We start from the raw sequence: 15554 nt of genomic DNA, 5'->3' as shown, positions 1-15554 counted from the left end.
GATTGCTGTGTGATCTCGCTCTCAGTGGCCGATATGAGCAAAACGTATAAACAGGCATTACCACGAGACCATCCTACCCAATTAAGGTACCACCAACCTCCTGTGATGTACCTACAGTATCTACCTCAAATGCCTCATACCTATGCACATTGATCTGGTACTGGTACTCTAGCTCCATTCATGTGTATTATTTTTCTTGTTAGAGTTTTATTTGCATTATTATTTTAAAACTCTGCATCGTTGGGAAGAGCTCGTAAGCAAGCATTTCACGGTAATGTCTACACCAGTTCTATTTGGCGCATGTGACAAATAAAATGTTCTTTGATGTGTACGCACATATGGACGCACACCCACCGGTAAAACATACATTTAAATATGAGAATACTTCATTCCACAATGCTATACAGTGCATTCGGAAGGTATTCAGACCCCTTGACTTTATCCACATTTTGTTACGTTACAGCCTTATTCTGAAATTGAGTAAATCGTTACCTCTTACCAATCTACACACAACACCCAACCATTACAAACCAAAAACAGGTTTTTAGACATTTTAGCAAATGTATAAAAAATAAAAAACTGAAATATCACATTTACATAAGTATTCAGACCTCAGTACTTTGTTGAAGCACCTTTGGCAGCGATTAGAGCATCGAGTCTTCTTGGGTATGATGCTACAAGCTTGGCAAACATGTATTTGGGGAGTGTCGCTGCACAGCTATTTTAATCTCTCTCCAGAGATGTTCGATCGGGTTCAAGTCGGGGCTCTGGCTGGGCCACACAAGGACATTCAGAGACTTGTCCCGAAGCCACTCCTGTGTTGTCTTGGCTGTGTGCTTAGGGTCATTGTCCTGTTGGAAGGTGAACCTACGCTCCAGTCTGATGTCTTGAGTGCTCTGGAGCAGGTTTTCATCAAGGATCTCTCTGTATTTTGCTCTGTTCATTGCCTCGATCCTGGCTAGTCTCCCAGTCCCTGCCGCTGAGAAACATCCCCACAGCATGATGCTGCCACCACCATACTTCACCGTAGGGATGGTGCCAGGTTTCCTCCAGACGTGACGCTTGGCATTCAGGCCAAAGAGTTCAATCTTGGTTTCATCAGACCAGAGAATCTTGTTTCTCATGGTTTGAGAGTCCTTTAGGTGCCCTTTGGCAAACTCCAAGCGGGCTGTCATGTGCCTTTTACTGAGGAGTGGCTTCCGTCTGGCCACTCTACCATAAAGGCCTGATTGGTAGAGTACTGCAGAGATGGTTGTTCTTCTGGAAGGTCCTCCCATCTCCACAGAGGAACTCTGGAGCTCTGTCAGAGTGACCATCAGGTTCTTGGTCACCTCCCTGACCAAGGCCTTTCTCCCCCGATTGCTCAGTTTGGCCGGGTGGCCAGCTCTAGGAAGAGTCTTGGTGGTTCCAAACTTCTTCCATTTAAGAATGATGGAGGCCACTGTGTTCTTGGGGACCTTCAATGCTACAGTAATTTTTTGTACCTTTCCCCAGATCTGTGCCTCGACACAATCCTGTCTCTGAGCTCTACGGACAATTTCTTCGACCTCATGGCTTGGTTTTTGCTCTGACATGCACTGTCAACTGTGGGACCTAATCATGTCCAATCAATTGAATTTACCACAGGTGGACTCCAATCAAGTTGTATAAACATCTCAAGGATGATCAATGGAAACAGGATGCACCTGAGCTCAATTTCGAGTCTCAAAGCAAACGGTCTGTATCTTTATGTAAATAAGGTATTTTTTTTTTTTTTTTTAATAAATTGTTTTTGCTTTGTCATTATGGGGTGTTATGTGTAGATTGATGAGATACAAATATATTTTTTATCCATTTTAGAATAAGGCTGTAACATAACAAAATGTTTTTAAAAAATCAAGGGGTCTGAATACTTTTCGTATGCATCCATTGTCAGAAATGTTGGTAAATTAGCTTTTATTGTTTAAAGAAATCATGAAAGAGATTGGTGTGTTTTTTCACTATCTAATCATGGCATGTGGTTGTATAATGACAGTCATGTATAAAAATATATATATATAACTTAATAATTTCATTTCAGAGAGACAAATAATCATGTTTCTTTGCAAAATGCTAAGTAGTACTTCTAGGTTTTACACAGTCAAATTTAACAAATAACTTCATTTTTTATAAAGAACTGTACAAATGATACATTTGTGACATCAATATATTTAAAACAAATTAATAAATAAATAATTCAATACGGTTATATGAGATCTGTATGTAAAACATTTACATTTGACATTTTAGTCATTTAACAGATGCTCTTATCCAGAGCGACTTAAAGTAAGTGCATTCATCTTAGGATAGCTAGGTGAGACAACCACATATCACAGTCAAATATACAGTATACAAACATTAAATTCCAGCAAAACAATGGATATATAGCGTTTTGCAAAAAATTATAATCTTCTTACACATCTAAAATCTATGAATAAAAAAAATCTAACTAATATTTTACACACATGAAGCAATACTTTCTGATCAAAAAACACAAATGTGAAAAATTGGTGGATATAGTGTACAATACTATTTCATTTCCATCCTATGTAGCTTGAGTACATATCATTTTCATATGGTTCCTGACTGAGAAGCCTGAACATGTGCCAGTGTAACAGTAAGTGAGGCCAGGGTAGCGTTCATTAGGCATGAAATGGAAGAAAACAGACTAACATGAAGGGATGATCTGAAGTTGTCCAATAAGAAGCACTCATTTTATTTTCCACTGCAAAATGTTTAATGAACGTGACCCAGATGTCTAACCTTGAGCAGGTAGCGGTCAACAGACTCTCTGTCCAGAGGGGAGTTGACGTAGATCTCTCCATAGGTGTGGTTCACTGTCCGGATCTCAAACACATCCTGCATATTTCCTGCCACCAGACTGAAGGTCACCTTAGAGAGAGAGAGAGACAAAGAGGAGGGGATGGAGTCAGAGTTGAAAAAAGAGAGCAGGTGAAGAGCAGAAAATAGTTCAACTAGGCTTGATAGCTTGGGCATCTCTCTCTCTCTCTCTCTCTCTCTCTCTCTCTCTCTCACTCACTCACTCACTCACTCACTCACTCACTCACTCACTCACTCACTCACTCACTCACTCACTCACTCACCAGTCCATTATTCCCGGCATCTTTGTCGCGCCCCAGCACCACAGCCACTCTCTTCCCGATGGGCGTGTTCTCTGGAATCTCCACCGCCGAATCAGATGTGATATCAAACTCAGGACTGTTGTCATTCTCATCCAGTATGGTGATTGACACCTGCCACATGTATAGACACAGCCAATGAGGGATTGACAAGAGGGCTGGAATGCTACATACCTTTTGAATTTAATATGATAAACACGGTATGCTGTTTAAAAATAATTTAAGTACATTTGTGACATACACACACACACACACAAACACTCACAAACTTAATTAAGCTTTTAATTAAAACTTTAAGGCAGGACTCCAGACTGAAGAAGGAAAGCAACACATACCTTCTGCAATTTCCCCATGAGATAGCAGTAACGAGGTGAAAACAAGAATTGTCACTAACTGAATAGATTACAATATCGTTGTATGGTTTATTATTGAAAATAGCAGAGATGGGCAAAGATACTATCTTGTTACAATTACAAAATACTCAAAAGACAAAATACTTCTGCAAAGTGTTGTATTTAATCACAATACAGTTATTTTAGGTAGTGTTGTATTTTCATGCCTTCACTATAACAACATTCTCAGTAAAGGTAACAAAAAAAAGTTTTACTTGCTATGGCTGTGATATGTTGTTGTTTATCTACCCTAGTTGAATGCACTGACTGTAAGTCACTCTGGATAAAAGTGTCTGCTAAATGACCAAAAATAAACAATTGCAAAGCACACTGGGTATTATTATTGGCCTTGTTTTGAGGGCAGAGCTCTTTAGAATAGTGTTCATTTTTACATTTACATTCTGGTCATTTACCAGACACTCTTATCACACCATAGTGACATCAGACATCTGATACCAATGCAGGGTTATTGTTATTTTATTATGTTACTTTTTTTATTTAATTTTTAACTTTTAGTTTATTTACTAAATATTTTCTTAACTGCATTGTTGGTTAAGGGCTTGTAAGTCAGCATTTCATGGTAAGGTCTACACCTGTTGTATTCGGCGCATGCAACAAATACATTTTTATTTTATTTGAAAATCGTGAACCACTTTTTTTATTACATGTCTGAAAAGTATCTTGTTACAAAACACATTGGATTGTAGTTCAGGCAAGTGAAATACAAATACAAAAATACTCAAGTAATTCAAATACATATTTCAAATACATGTAACATAAATACTGTCACTCCCTGATCTGTTTCACCTGTCTTTATGCTTGTCTCCACCCCTCTCCAGGTGTCGCCCATCTTCCTCATTATCCCCAGGGTATTTATACCTGTGTTCTCTGTCTGTTGCCAGTTCGTCTTGTCTCATCAAGCCTACCAGCAGTTTTCCCGTACTCCTGTTTTGCGCTAGTTCCTGTTTTCTATTTTTCCTCGTTTTGACCATTCTGCCTGCCCTGACCCTGAGCCTGCCAGCCGTTCTGTACCTTGTGACACCGCCTTGGATTACTGACCTCTGCCTGCCCTGAGCCTGCCTGCCGTTCTGTACCTTTTGGACTCTTTTGTACCTTTTGGACTACTTTTGTTCTGGATTGCTAACCTCTGCCTGCCCTTGACCTGTCTTTTTCTTGCCCCCCTGTTTTTATAATAAACTTTTGTTACTTCGAAACTGTCTGCATCTGGGTCTTCTCCTGAGCCATGATAAATACTGTCCATCTCTGACAACAGGGAATAAACATTTACAAGCAACTACTGTCAAAACAAGAAGAAAGAAAGAAAGAAAGAAAGAAGTAACTGCCGTACCACAGTGGAGTCTTTTTTTGGTCCCCCATCGTCAGCCACTACAGTCAGGGTGTAGAGGTCCCCATTCTCTCTGTCCAGCAGCCCTGTGACTGTGATACAACCCTGGGGATGGACATATAGATGGAGGGAGAAGGAGAAAGAGAGGGAGAACACATTAACAAACCTGATTTATCCTAGTTTGAAATATATACAGTATAATCCTATTCTGAGCAGTGTACAGTATCCAGCAGGGTTGGGGTTCAATTCAGTCAATTCAGGAATAATTATTTTCAATGGAAAATTGGAATTCGATTTGTAGTTACTTCCTGAATTTAAATGGAATTAACCTTAACCCTACTGTCCACTAAGAGTGAAAAATGCTAATATAGTGTTACACCCCATCCTGTCCACCGACTCACCGTGATACTGTCGATCTTGAAGAGGGTTAGGGCGGCTGGCGACGTGTCCGGGTCGAAGCGGTACGACAGCTGGCTGAGGTTGTCCGCCGACTGCGCCTGTACCTGCACCACCTCCGTTCCCGTGGCGATGTTCTCCTGGAGCGACACCTCGTAGCCCGCCGAGAAGAACGCCACTGCCTCGTCCAGCTCGTTAAGTAAGGTCACGTAGACCGTGCAGAAGCCACGATGGAACGGCGGCGCCTGGTTAGTAGCCGACACGTTCATCAGGTAGCTGGTCTTGGTCTCGTAGTCTAGGTAGTCTACAGTGGTCACCAAGCCCGTGCTCACGTCCACATCGAACTTACGGTCGGAGCCGGAGATGATGGCGTAGGCCACCGCCCCGCCGTCACCTGGATGGAGGAGAGGGAGAGGCAGGGAAAGGCATACAGTGAAGGAGGTTGGGAGAAGGGATGCAAAACAGCGAGAGAAGTGAACAAACAAAAGTTGTTTTTTCTTTAAGGCGCAATGCAGCCGTTTTTATCTCAATATCAAATCATTTCTGGGTAACAATTAAGTACCTTACTGTGATTGTTTTCAATTAAAATGCTCAAAAAGAAACAAAAATAGCTTATTAGCAAGAGCAATTTCTCAAAAAACTGAAAACTAGCTGTTATTGGCAGAGAGGTTTGGAGCTATCTTTCTTATTTGTTTATTAACTACTTTACCACCTGGTGATGTCACCAGGCAGGCCAAAACTCCATCCCACCCAGGCTGAAATTTCAGGGGGTATTTTCAAACAGCTCTTACACTAAAAGGGCATTATCATAATTTTCACAATTTCACAGTATTATGCCAACTTCATAGAGTGGAAATATATAGAAAACACAGGAAAATCATGTTTTTGAATGCACTGGGCCTTTAAGTATTTTTCTTGTGTAGAACTGAGTATGTAGTCAGAAATTGTTCCTACACATACCTATCTAAAATGTCCAACCACAATATAACCCAAAATCATTATTCTGCTTTAACAAAGGGACATTTCCAACTTTCCATGACATGTGGGCAGGATATCGTTGTATCCTCAGAGGTGATGTAGACCAAAGTTGCAGTGTTTGGTGACTGTCAACATCACAGCAACAGTCCTCCCACACAGTGTTTATGCTACACATTACAGGATGGGAAGTGAACAGAGGAAGCCCACACAGAATAGCAGAAGTAGAGGGTTAAATGCCACTCAGATTAATGGTGCTCAGCTAAATGCCAGTTTCAGTACCGGGGGCAGACAGAACAATACAACTCAGTATAAAAGCTGTGTGAGAGTCATAAAACACCAATAACTATGGAGGCGGGAAGAGCCCTCTAACACCACAATTCATTGGCTTATTGAGGGACACCCCTGTAGCATGATGTACTACAGTACCCATAATGCTCTGTACAGCATATTCCGTTTTATTTTAGTAAAGATGTTCTGAAGCTGACATAATGTTGTCGTGTCTCCTTATCAATACATACTAGTATGTTCAGTGAATTCGGAAAGTATTCAGACCCCTTGAAATTTTTCACATTTTGTTACGTTACAGCCTTATTCTAAAGTGGATTAAATAAATTAAAAATCCTCAGCTATCCACACACAATACCCCAAAATGACAAAGTGAAAACAGGTCTTTAGATATTTTTCCACATTTATTAAAAATAAAAAACAGAAATACCTTATTTACATAAGTATTCAGACCCTTTGCTGACTCAACATTGAGCTCAGGTGCATGCTGTTTCCATTGATCATCCTTGAGATGTTTCTACACCTGTCTATATAAGGTCCCACAGTTAACAGTGCATGTCAGAGCAAAAACCAGGCCATGAGGTCGAAGGAATTGTCCGTAGAGCTCCGAGACAGGATTGTGCTGAGGCACATATCTGGGTAAGGGTACCAGAAAATGTCTGCAGCATTGAAGGTCCCCAAGAACACAGTGGCCTCCATCATTCTTAAATGGAAGAAGTCTGGATCCACCAAGACTCTTCCTGGCCGCCATGCCAAACTGAGCAATCGGGGGAGAAGGGCCTTGATCAGGGAGGTGACCATGAACCCGATGGTCACTCTGACAGAGCTCTAGAGTTCCTCTGTGGAGATGGGAGAACCTTCCTGAAGGACAACCATCTCTGCAGCACTCCACCAATCAGGCCTTAATGGTAGAGTGGCCAGACGGAGGTCACTCCTCAATAAAAGGCACATGACAGCCCGCTTGGAGTTTGCCAAAAGGCACCTCAAGACTCTCAGACCATGAGAAACAAGATTCTCTGGTCTGATGAAACCAAGACTGAAATCTTTGGTCTGAATGCCAAGCGTCACTTCTGGAGGAAACCTGGCATCATCCCTACAGTGAAGCATGGTGGTGGCAGCATCATGCTGTGGGGATGTTTTTCAGCGGCAGGGACTGGGAGACTAGTCAGGATAGAGGCAAAGATGAACGGAGAAAATTACAGAGAGATCCTTGATGAAAACCTGCTCCAGAGCGCTCAGGACAACAACCCTAAGCACATAGCCAAGACAATGCAGGAGTGGCTTCGGGGCAATTCTCTAAATGTCCTTGAGTGGCCCAGCCAGAGCCCAGACTTGAACCCGATCAAACATCTCTGGAGAGATCTGAAAATAGCTGTGCAGCAACGCTCCCCATCCAACCTGACAGAGTTTGAGAGGATCTGCAGAGAATAATGGGAGGAACTCCCCAAATACAGGTTGCCAAGCTTGTAGCGTCATACCCAAGAAGACTTGAGGCTGTAATTGCTGCCAAAGGTGCTTCAACAAAGTACTGAGTAAAGGGTTTGAATACTTATGTAAATGTGATATTTCAGTTTAAAATCTTTAATAAATTAGCAAAATTTTCTAAAATCCAGTTTTTGCTTTGCCATCATGGGGTATTGTGTGCAGATTGATGAGGGGAAAAAAACATTTTAATCAATTTTAGAATAATGCTGTAACCTAACAAAATGTGGAAAAAGTCTTCAAATAGCCACCCTTTGCCTTGATGACAGCTTTGCACACTCTTGGCATTCTCTCAACCAGCTTCATGAGGTAGTCACCTGGAATGCATTTCAATTAACAGCTGTGCCTTCTTAAAAGTTAATGTGTGGAATTTATTTCCTTCTTAATGTGTTTTAGCCAATCAGTTGTGTTGTGACAAGGTAGGGGGGGTATACAGAAGATAGCCTTATTTGGTAAAATACAGAGTCCATATTATGGCAAGAACAGCTGAAATAAGCAAAGAGAAATGACAGTCCATTACTTTAAGACATGAATGTCAGTCAATATGGAACATTTCAAGAACTTTTAAAGTTTCTTTACGTGCAGTCGCGAAAACCATCAAGCGCTATGATGAAACTGGCTCTCATGAGGACCGCCACATGAATGGAAGACCCAGAGTTACCTCTGCTGCAGAGGATAAGTTCATTAGAGTTACCAGCCTCAGAAATTGCAGCCCAAATAAATGCTTCACAGAGTTCAAGTAACAGACACATCTTAACATCAACTGTTCAGAGGAGACTGTGTGAATCAGGCCTTCATGGTCAAATTGCTGCAAAGAAACCACTACTAAATAACACCAATAAGAAGAAGTGTGCAAAGTGTGCAAAGCTGTCATCATGGCAAAGGGTGGCTATTTGAAGAATCTCAAATATAAAATATATATTGATTTGTTTAACACTTTTTTGTTACTACATGATTCCATATGTGTTACTTCATAGTTTTGATGACTTCACTATTATTCTACAATGTAGAAAATAGTAAAAATAAAGAAAAATCCTTGAATGAGTAGGTGTGTCCAAACTGTACTGTATGCACTGATCTACCGTGGGCTCTGCCGCCTGTTCTAAAACTTTTGACCGGTAGTGTACATTACACTTTATTTATTATCAATAACACCAGCTTGTACAGAGGATTATGGCTACTACAGTATTGTTACACTACAACACCCACCGGTGTCGGGGTCGGTGGCTCGGACTACGATGACAGAGGTGCCAATGCCAGCGGTCTCCCTCAGGCCCAGGCGGTTGTACTGCTGCTGGGTGAACACTGGTGGCTCGTCGTTGGCGTCCTCCACATACACTATCACCTGTAGGGGGAAGACAGAGACACTGGGAGTCAAAGAAGTATAACTGGACAAATACTCACAAGTTCACAGGTGCCCTCTACTGCCCTATCTTATACCCCTACAGCCCTCTACCTTTTGTCCCATACTCTGCTCCAGCCGTATACTCTAATATGTCCTGTCCCACACCCTCTCATCTCCCAATACACTACCCTCTCCTTTATGTTATTTTCTAAATCCTGCCACATATCCTCTCCTTTTTCCTCCCCCATGTATAACCCCAACAGTCTCATCTTCTATGTCCTGCCATGTCCCCTCTTCCCTCCTCTCCTCCCTCTTTCTCCATCCCCTCTCCCTCTCCCTCCCCCATCTCCCCGCCTCACCCGTACAGAGCTCCTCATCCTGCCCTGGTCTCTATTGTAGGCCTCCACCTCTAGCCCTGTCCCCTCTCCCTTCGCCTGCCCTCCCCCCTGTCCTCCCCCTCCCTTTTCACTTCTCACCCGTATGGAGCTCCTCACCTCCAGCCCTGTCCCCTCCCTTCCCCTCCTCTGTCCTCTCTCCCTTCCCCTCCTCTGTCCTCTCCCCAGTCTCCCACTACCCTCCCCTGTATCATCCTCCCCTACTCACTCATATGGAGCTCATTATCCTGCCCTGGTCACTGTTGTAGGCCTCCACCTCCAGTCCTATCCCCTCTCCATCCCCTGTCTCCCCTCCTTCCCTGTCCCCCTCTCCCTCTCTTTCCTCCTCACCCCTCCTGCTCTACTTACCCGTATGGAGCTCCTCATCCTGCCTTGGTCTCTGTTGTAGGCCTCTACCTCCAGCACGTGGGAGCTGCTGCTCTCTCTGTCCAGAGCCGTCTGGCCCTGTGTCACGAGCCCTGACGACTCATTGATGCTGAACATATTTTTACTGTTTCCTACGAATGCAGACAGAGAGAGAGATAGGGAGACACACACACAGATAGAGAGAAAGGGAAGGTGGGGTGGGGTGGGGGGGGGGGGGGGGGGGGGGGGGGGGGGGGGGGGGAGGGGTGTGAGAGAGGGAGAAATGGAAAGAGAGATGTTAGCTGGGGGTTAAGAGTGATCGAGTGCAGGATGGCCATGAGGGTATTGATATACATTCAAATATTAATACTGGAATATCACCAACATTGTAATTGGAATCTATCCAACTCAAGTGTTACCCACTTGATACTGCATCTTGTATCATTGAGCTTTCAAATGGCTAATACAGTATGCCTTCAAATAAACAGTTATGATTATGCATGCAGGGTATGATTAGCGTGCAGGGTTGTTGTTGACAGTCTTTTGTGTTTACTTGTTTGTGTGCGGTGAGGGCTGAGAGCAAGTGTGAAAAGTATCTCCACCTGGCGACTGAGAAGTTGTACTCACCAGAGAGGATCTTGTATAGAACCCTGCCGTTCTCCCCCTGGTCTGCATCTGTGGCCTGCACCTGCACAGACAAACACAGATTTTTTTTTTACACATATTAATAGCACAGACATATGCAGCCATTATACTCATTTACAACCACAGCGACTTGAAACCACACAAATAGTTCAACATAGCTACATAAACATTTACACACACACACACACACACACACACGAACACAGGCATGCACACAGACACACACGCTGACATTCATATGTACATACTGTACATGTACACTCTTAGAGGTGCTATCTAGAACCTAAAATGGTTCTGTCTGTCTGTCTCTGTCTCTGTCTCTCGCGCTCTCTCTCTCTCTCTCTCTCGCTCTCTCTCTCGCTCTCTCTCTCGCTCTCTCTCTGTGTGTGAGAAGAGAGGTGCCCTGCTTCAGTCTCATTAGCTTTATAAAGAAATGAGGAGGAGGGGAGACAGGAGAAAAGAGAGTGGGGTGTCAGATTGGTGAGTGATGAATAGGATATTCCACAGTGGACCGCAACACTTTGGCTATAAAAGGGGTGCAGAACTTCCCAGTCCGTGTTACTAAGCCTAGATGTTGTGATTGTAAACATTTGCAGTGTTAGTGCTCTTAGATGGTGTTGGAAATGGCCCATTGTTTTAGGCTCTCCCAGTTGAAAACAAAGAGACAATGTTTTGCTCACCATCCTGTTAACCCCTTGTCCTCTCTGTCCCCTCTTTCTTCCCTGTGCGTTCCCTAACACTCTCTCAAAGAGGCAGGGAGAAAAGAGGACGGAAAAAGTTGATACTGGAAGTGACTGAAGAAGGTAAAGAGCATATTTGAGTGTGTGTGTATAAAATGTGCAAATGTGTTTATCAAATATATGTGTTTGCTGACATGGTTACATGTGGGTTTTTTTTGTGTTTTTTTTTTTGGGGGGGGGGAGGGGAATGGATCAGCTTAATATTGCAGATAGATTGTATCTTCTATCAATGTAATTGTCTGCATCACTTCCAATCCCCCATGTTTTATTTTTATTTTTTATATATATATTCCCCTTTATTACTTTTCAACCCCACCATCCTTTCCCTACTTGGAGTAAATTAGTGAACAATAACGCCCAGGCCTCTACTTCCGGTCTATACTTACTATCTACACCTTATGGACAGAGTTAATTTTACAATAATTCTATATATATATATATATATATATTTTTATTTTATTTTTTTATTTTATTTTTTTTGCTCCTGAACTTCTTCTACTCTCAACCTCTCCGATCATTTTCATGATGTCCATCCGGTTTGCTTCTAAATGCCATATCTTTCTAACTGTGCTCTTTCCCAAAAGCTCCCAACATACAACCTATATACTTATTATGGACACAGTATGCTTACATTATTAGCTATCTTTGTTATTATTTGTTGTTATTTGTTATTAGTCCCATCCTTCAACTCTATTCAATACCTCCCATCTATCTCTTAACACCATCCATATAGGATTTCTATTTGCCATATATATTTCAACCGTACTGTGATGTTTTACAAAAGTTCTGAACCTTTCTATTCTCATTGCTTCTACAGATTGTGAATTAAAAATAAACATTTTTGCTAAAAGTATTATTATATTATTGATTGATTGACTATGACTTTTCAGATCACCCAGTAATGCTATCTGCAAGGTTAGTTCCAGGTAAATATTGCAATCCTTTAGCCATTCCTGGACCTGTGTCCAAAAACAAGCTACAAATGGACAGAACCAAAACAAATGATCTAATGATTCTGTCTCTTCACAGCAAAATCTGCAGAGCTGGGAAGATTGTATCCCCCAAATAAATAACATTATATTGGTAGCAAGAATTTTATATAATAATTTAAATTGAAAGATTCTAATTTTTGAATCCGGTGTCGTTTTGCGTGTCAGTTCATAAACACTATGCCATGGGATCGGTACGTCAAAGATCTCTTCCCAACTATTTTGCAATCTATATGGGACGGCTGTCAATCCTTTGGTCCTTAAGTGAAACTGATATACTTTTTTATTTATCACAGTTTTCCTTAACCAATTATATTCTTTAATGCAAGGCCGACAGACAAGTTCCTTACTTTCTCCCCCTTCAACTTTCCTCTTCCACTTTTGCGGTAAGGCTGCAATTATTTGGTTGTAATTTTGGGTAGAGCAGACATTTCCATATGTTTTTGTTAGCTGCATGTGCGACATAACTCCACCAGTCCTACCGATGATATCATTTATGAAGATTATACCTTTTTTAAACATTCTGTCAAAAAATTAAGTTTTTTTGTCAATTAGTATATTTGAATTTAACCACAATATTTGTTGCATTATTTGTTCTGTCGTTTCTGGAGGATTAAATTGAAATTGCAACCAACTTTCTATGGCTTGTTTTAGAAATAGTGACATTTGGGAGATTATTTCCTTTTCAAATAACTGAAAGTGAGAGGTTGTAATCTGAATAAAGGGAAAAAGGCCTTTCTTGAACAGTGGGTGAGACAATCTTACTAATTTGCTTGAGAACCAGTTCGGATTTAAGTATAACTTTTGGATGACTGAAGATTTTAGTGATAGGTCTAATGCTTTAATATTTAATAATTTCTGTCCTCCGAATTCATATTCATTATATAAATATGCTCTTTTAATTTTGTCTGGATTGCCGTTCCAAATAAAATTGAATATTTTTTTCTCATATAATTTAAAAAACTGTTTGCTAGGCGTAGGCAATACCATAAGCAAATAGGTAAACTGGGATAATACTAAAGAGTTAATCAGGGTGATTTTTCCACAAATTGACAGGTATTTTCCTTTCCATGGTAGTAAGATCTTATCTATTTTTGCTAACTTTCTATTAAAATGTATTGAAGTGAGATCATTTATTTCCTTTGGGATATGTATTCCGAGTATATCCACATCACCATCAGACCATTTTATTGGTAAACTACATGGTAATGTAAAAAAATTATTTTTTAGTGATCCAATACGTAATATAGTACATTTGTCATAATTTGGTTTTAATCCAGAGAGGTTAGAAAATGTATCTAGATCCTCTATGAGGCTGTGGAGGGATTCTAGTTGTGGATCTAAAAGAAAACATGAATCATCTGCGTACAATGACACCTTTGTTTTTAAGCCCTGTATTTCTAATCCTCTGATATTATTATTGGATCTGATTTTAATAGCTAACATCTCGATGGCCACAATAAATAGATATGCCGATAGTGGACAACCTTGTTTCACTCCTCTTGACAGTTTAAAACTTTCTGAGAAATAGCCATTATTTACTATTTTACACCTAGGGTTACTATACATGATTTTGACCCATTTTATAAGAGATTCTCCAAAATTGAAATGCTCCAGGCATTTATATATAAACCCCAGTCGAACTTTATCAAATGCCTTTTCGAAGTCTGCTATGAATAGCAGGCCTGGTTTCCCATATTTTCCATAGTGTTCTATTGTTTCCAATACTTGCCTTATATTATCTCCAATGTATCTTCCATGTAAAAAACCTGTCTGATTAGAATGAATAATATCCGACAATACCTTTTTAATTCTATGCGCTATACATTTTGCTAGGATTTTTGCATCACAACACTGAAGTGTAAGGGGCCTCCAATTTTGTAAACATGTGTTTGTTTGCTTATATGTGTTATGCCCAAATGGGTGAATGTGTGTGTGTGTGTGTTTGGGTCAGTGTAAGTGCATGAATCTAAGTAGGGTGTCACAGTCAATGTGAGAGAGTGAGTGGATGTTGGAGAGTGGAAAATGTCTGAACTCTCTGGAGTTTGTGGTTTGTTTGTGTGAGTTTGTACTTTGTGGGTCTGTGCTCACTTCAGTTGGCCTACAGATGAAGAGGATATAGAAATGTATAGGGAATTGGATGGTAATGGATAGATGAAACACATGGAGAGACCACACAAAGAGAGAAAAAAGGGAGCATAAAACTGTGATACTATGTACTGATTGTTCACTAATCTTGAGGAAATTAACTGAACTGGGTGATTTCAATGAGTACTGATTTGAGACCCACAGAGAGAGGATTTGTTGCAGTGTAGGGAGAGTGGTCATCTCTTTCTCCCTGAGTATACTTATTACGTTTGCTTTAGCCTCAACAGTACAGGAAGGAGAAAATAGCAAAACTGGATAGATAAAGAGGTTGAATAGTGTGAAAACTTGGCAGAGCAGTGTGTGTAGGTGTGTGTATACTGTAAGAGAGCTTAGATTCAATATCTTGCGTCTGAGAGTGAGTGTGTGTGTGTGTGTGTGTGTGTGTGTTAGAGTGTGTGTGTAAAGTGACTAAAGAAGGTAAAGACTAACGAGACGATGGCTGCTCCAGTGGCCTTTCCACACAGAAAATAATTTAACGTCCCAATGTGTTTCCCCTTAAACCGATAAGGCATGCTTTGTCCCCACCGAATTAAAGACTGACATTTACAAATGTTATTGTGCAAGGGAGGGGGGACAGAAAGAATGAGGAGGGTATAGGGGGTGGGGGGTTGGGAATAATTGAGGACTGGGGGATTTGAGGTGTGGGTGTGGTAATTATTAGGGGGGGTTGGGGGCATTTTAATAAACCCAATTTGTATTACATTGAAGAAACCCTGTCAAGCAGCGACTGTTGTGTAGTCATTGATTTAATAGCTACCTAATTGGTGCAAATGCCAAGTGTGTGTGTGTGTGTGTGTGGTAAATGCACATTTGAGTACCGTGCAAAGCTTGAAATAGCCAAACAGCTGCAGCTTTGGCAACACCATATGTGTGTGTGTTGCAACTCCTTCAGGGTATGATGGTAATAACCC

The 15554-nt window shown here is 41.1% G+C and overlaps 1 protein-coding gene across 1 annotated transcript in view; it reads right to left on the bottom strand.

Annotated features, from left to right (window-relative positions):
- Nucleotides 1–15554, bottom strand: part of cdh23 (cadherin-related 23) — a gene marked incomplete at both ends in the record, with an annotated part of 695931 nt that overhangs the window by 145842 nt on the left and 534535 nt on the right. Inside the window, 7 exons of the mRNA XM_084153635.1 lie at nucleotides 2782–2910; nucleotides 3123–3272; nucleotides 4899–5000; nucleotides 5297–5685; nucleotides 9246–9381; nucleotides 10125–10273; nucleotides 10749–10809. Coding sequence (XP_084009761.1) covers nucleotides 2782–2910; nucleotides 3123–3272; nucleotides 4899–5000; nucleotides 5297–5685; nucleotides 9246–9381; nucleotides 10125–10273; nucleotides 10749–10809 — 1116 coding nt within the window. The remainder of the gene's footprint in view (nucleotides 1–2781; nucleotides 2911–3122; nucleotides 3273–4898; nucleotides 5001–5296; nucleotides 5686–9245; nucleotides 9382–10124; nucleotides 10274–10748; nucleotides 10810–15554) is intronic.

Source organism: Coregonus lavaretus (genome assembly GCF_964263955.1).
Source record: "Coregonus lavaretus genome assembly, chromosome: 36".
Lineage (NCBI taxonomy): Eukaryota > Metazoa > Chordata > Actinopteri > Salmoniformes > Salmonidae > Coregonus > Coregonus lavaretus.
This window is presented reverse-complemented; position numbering and strand designations above follow the sequence as displayed.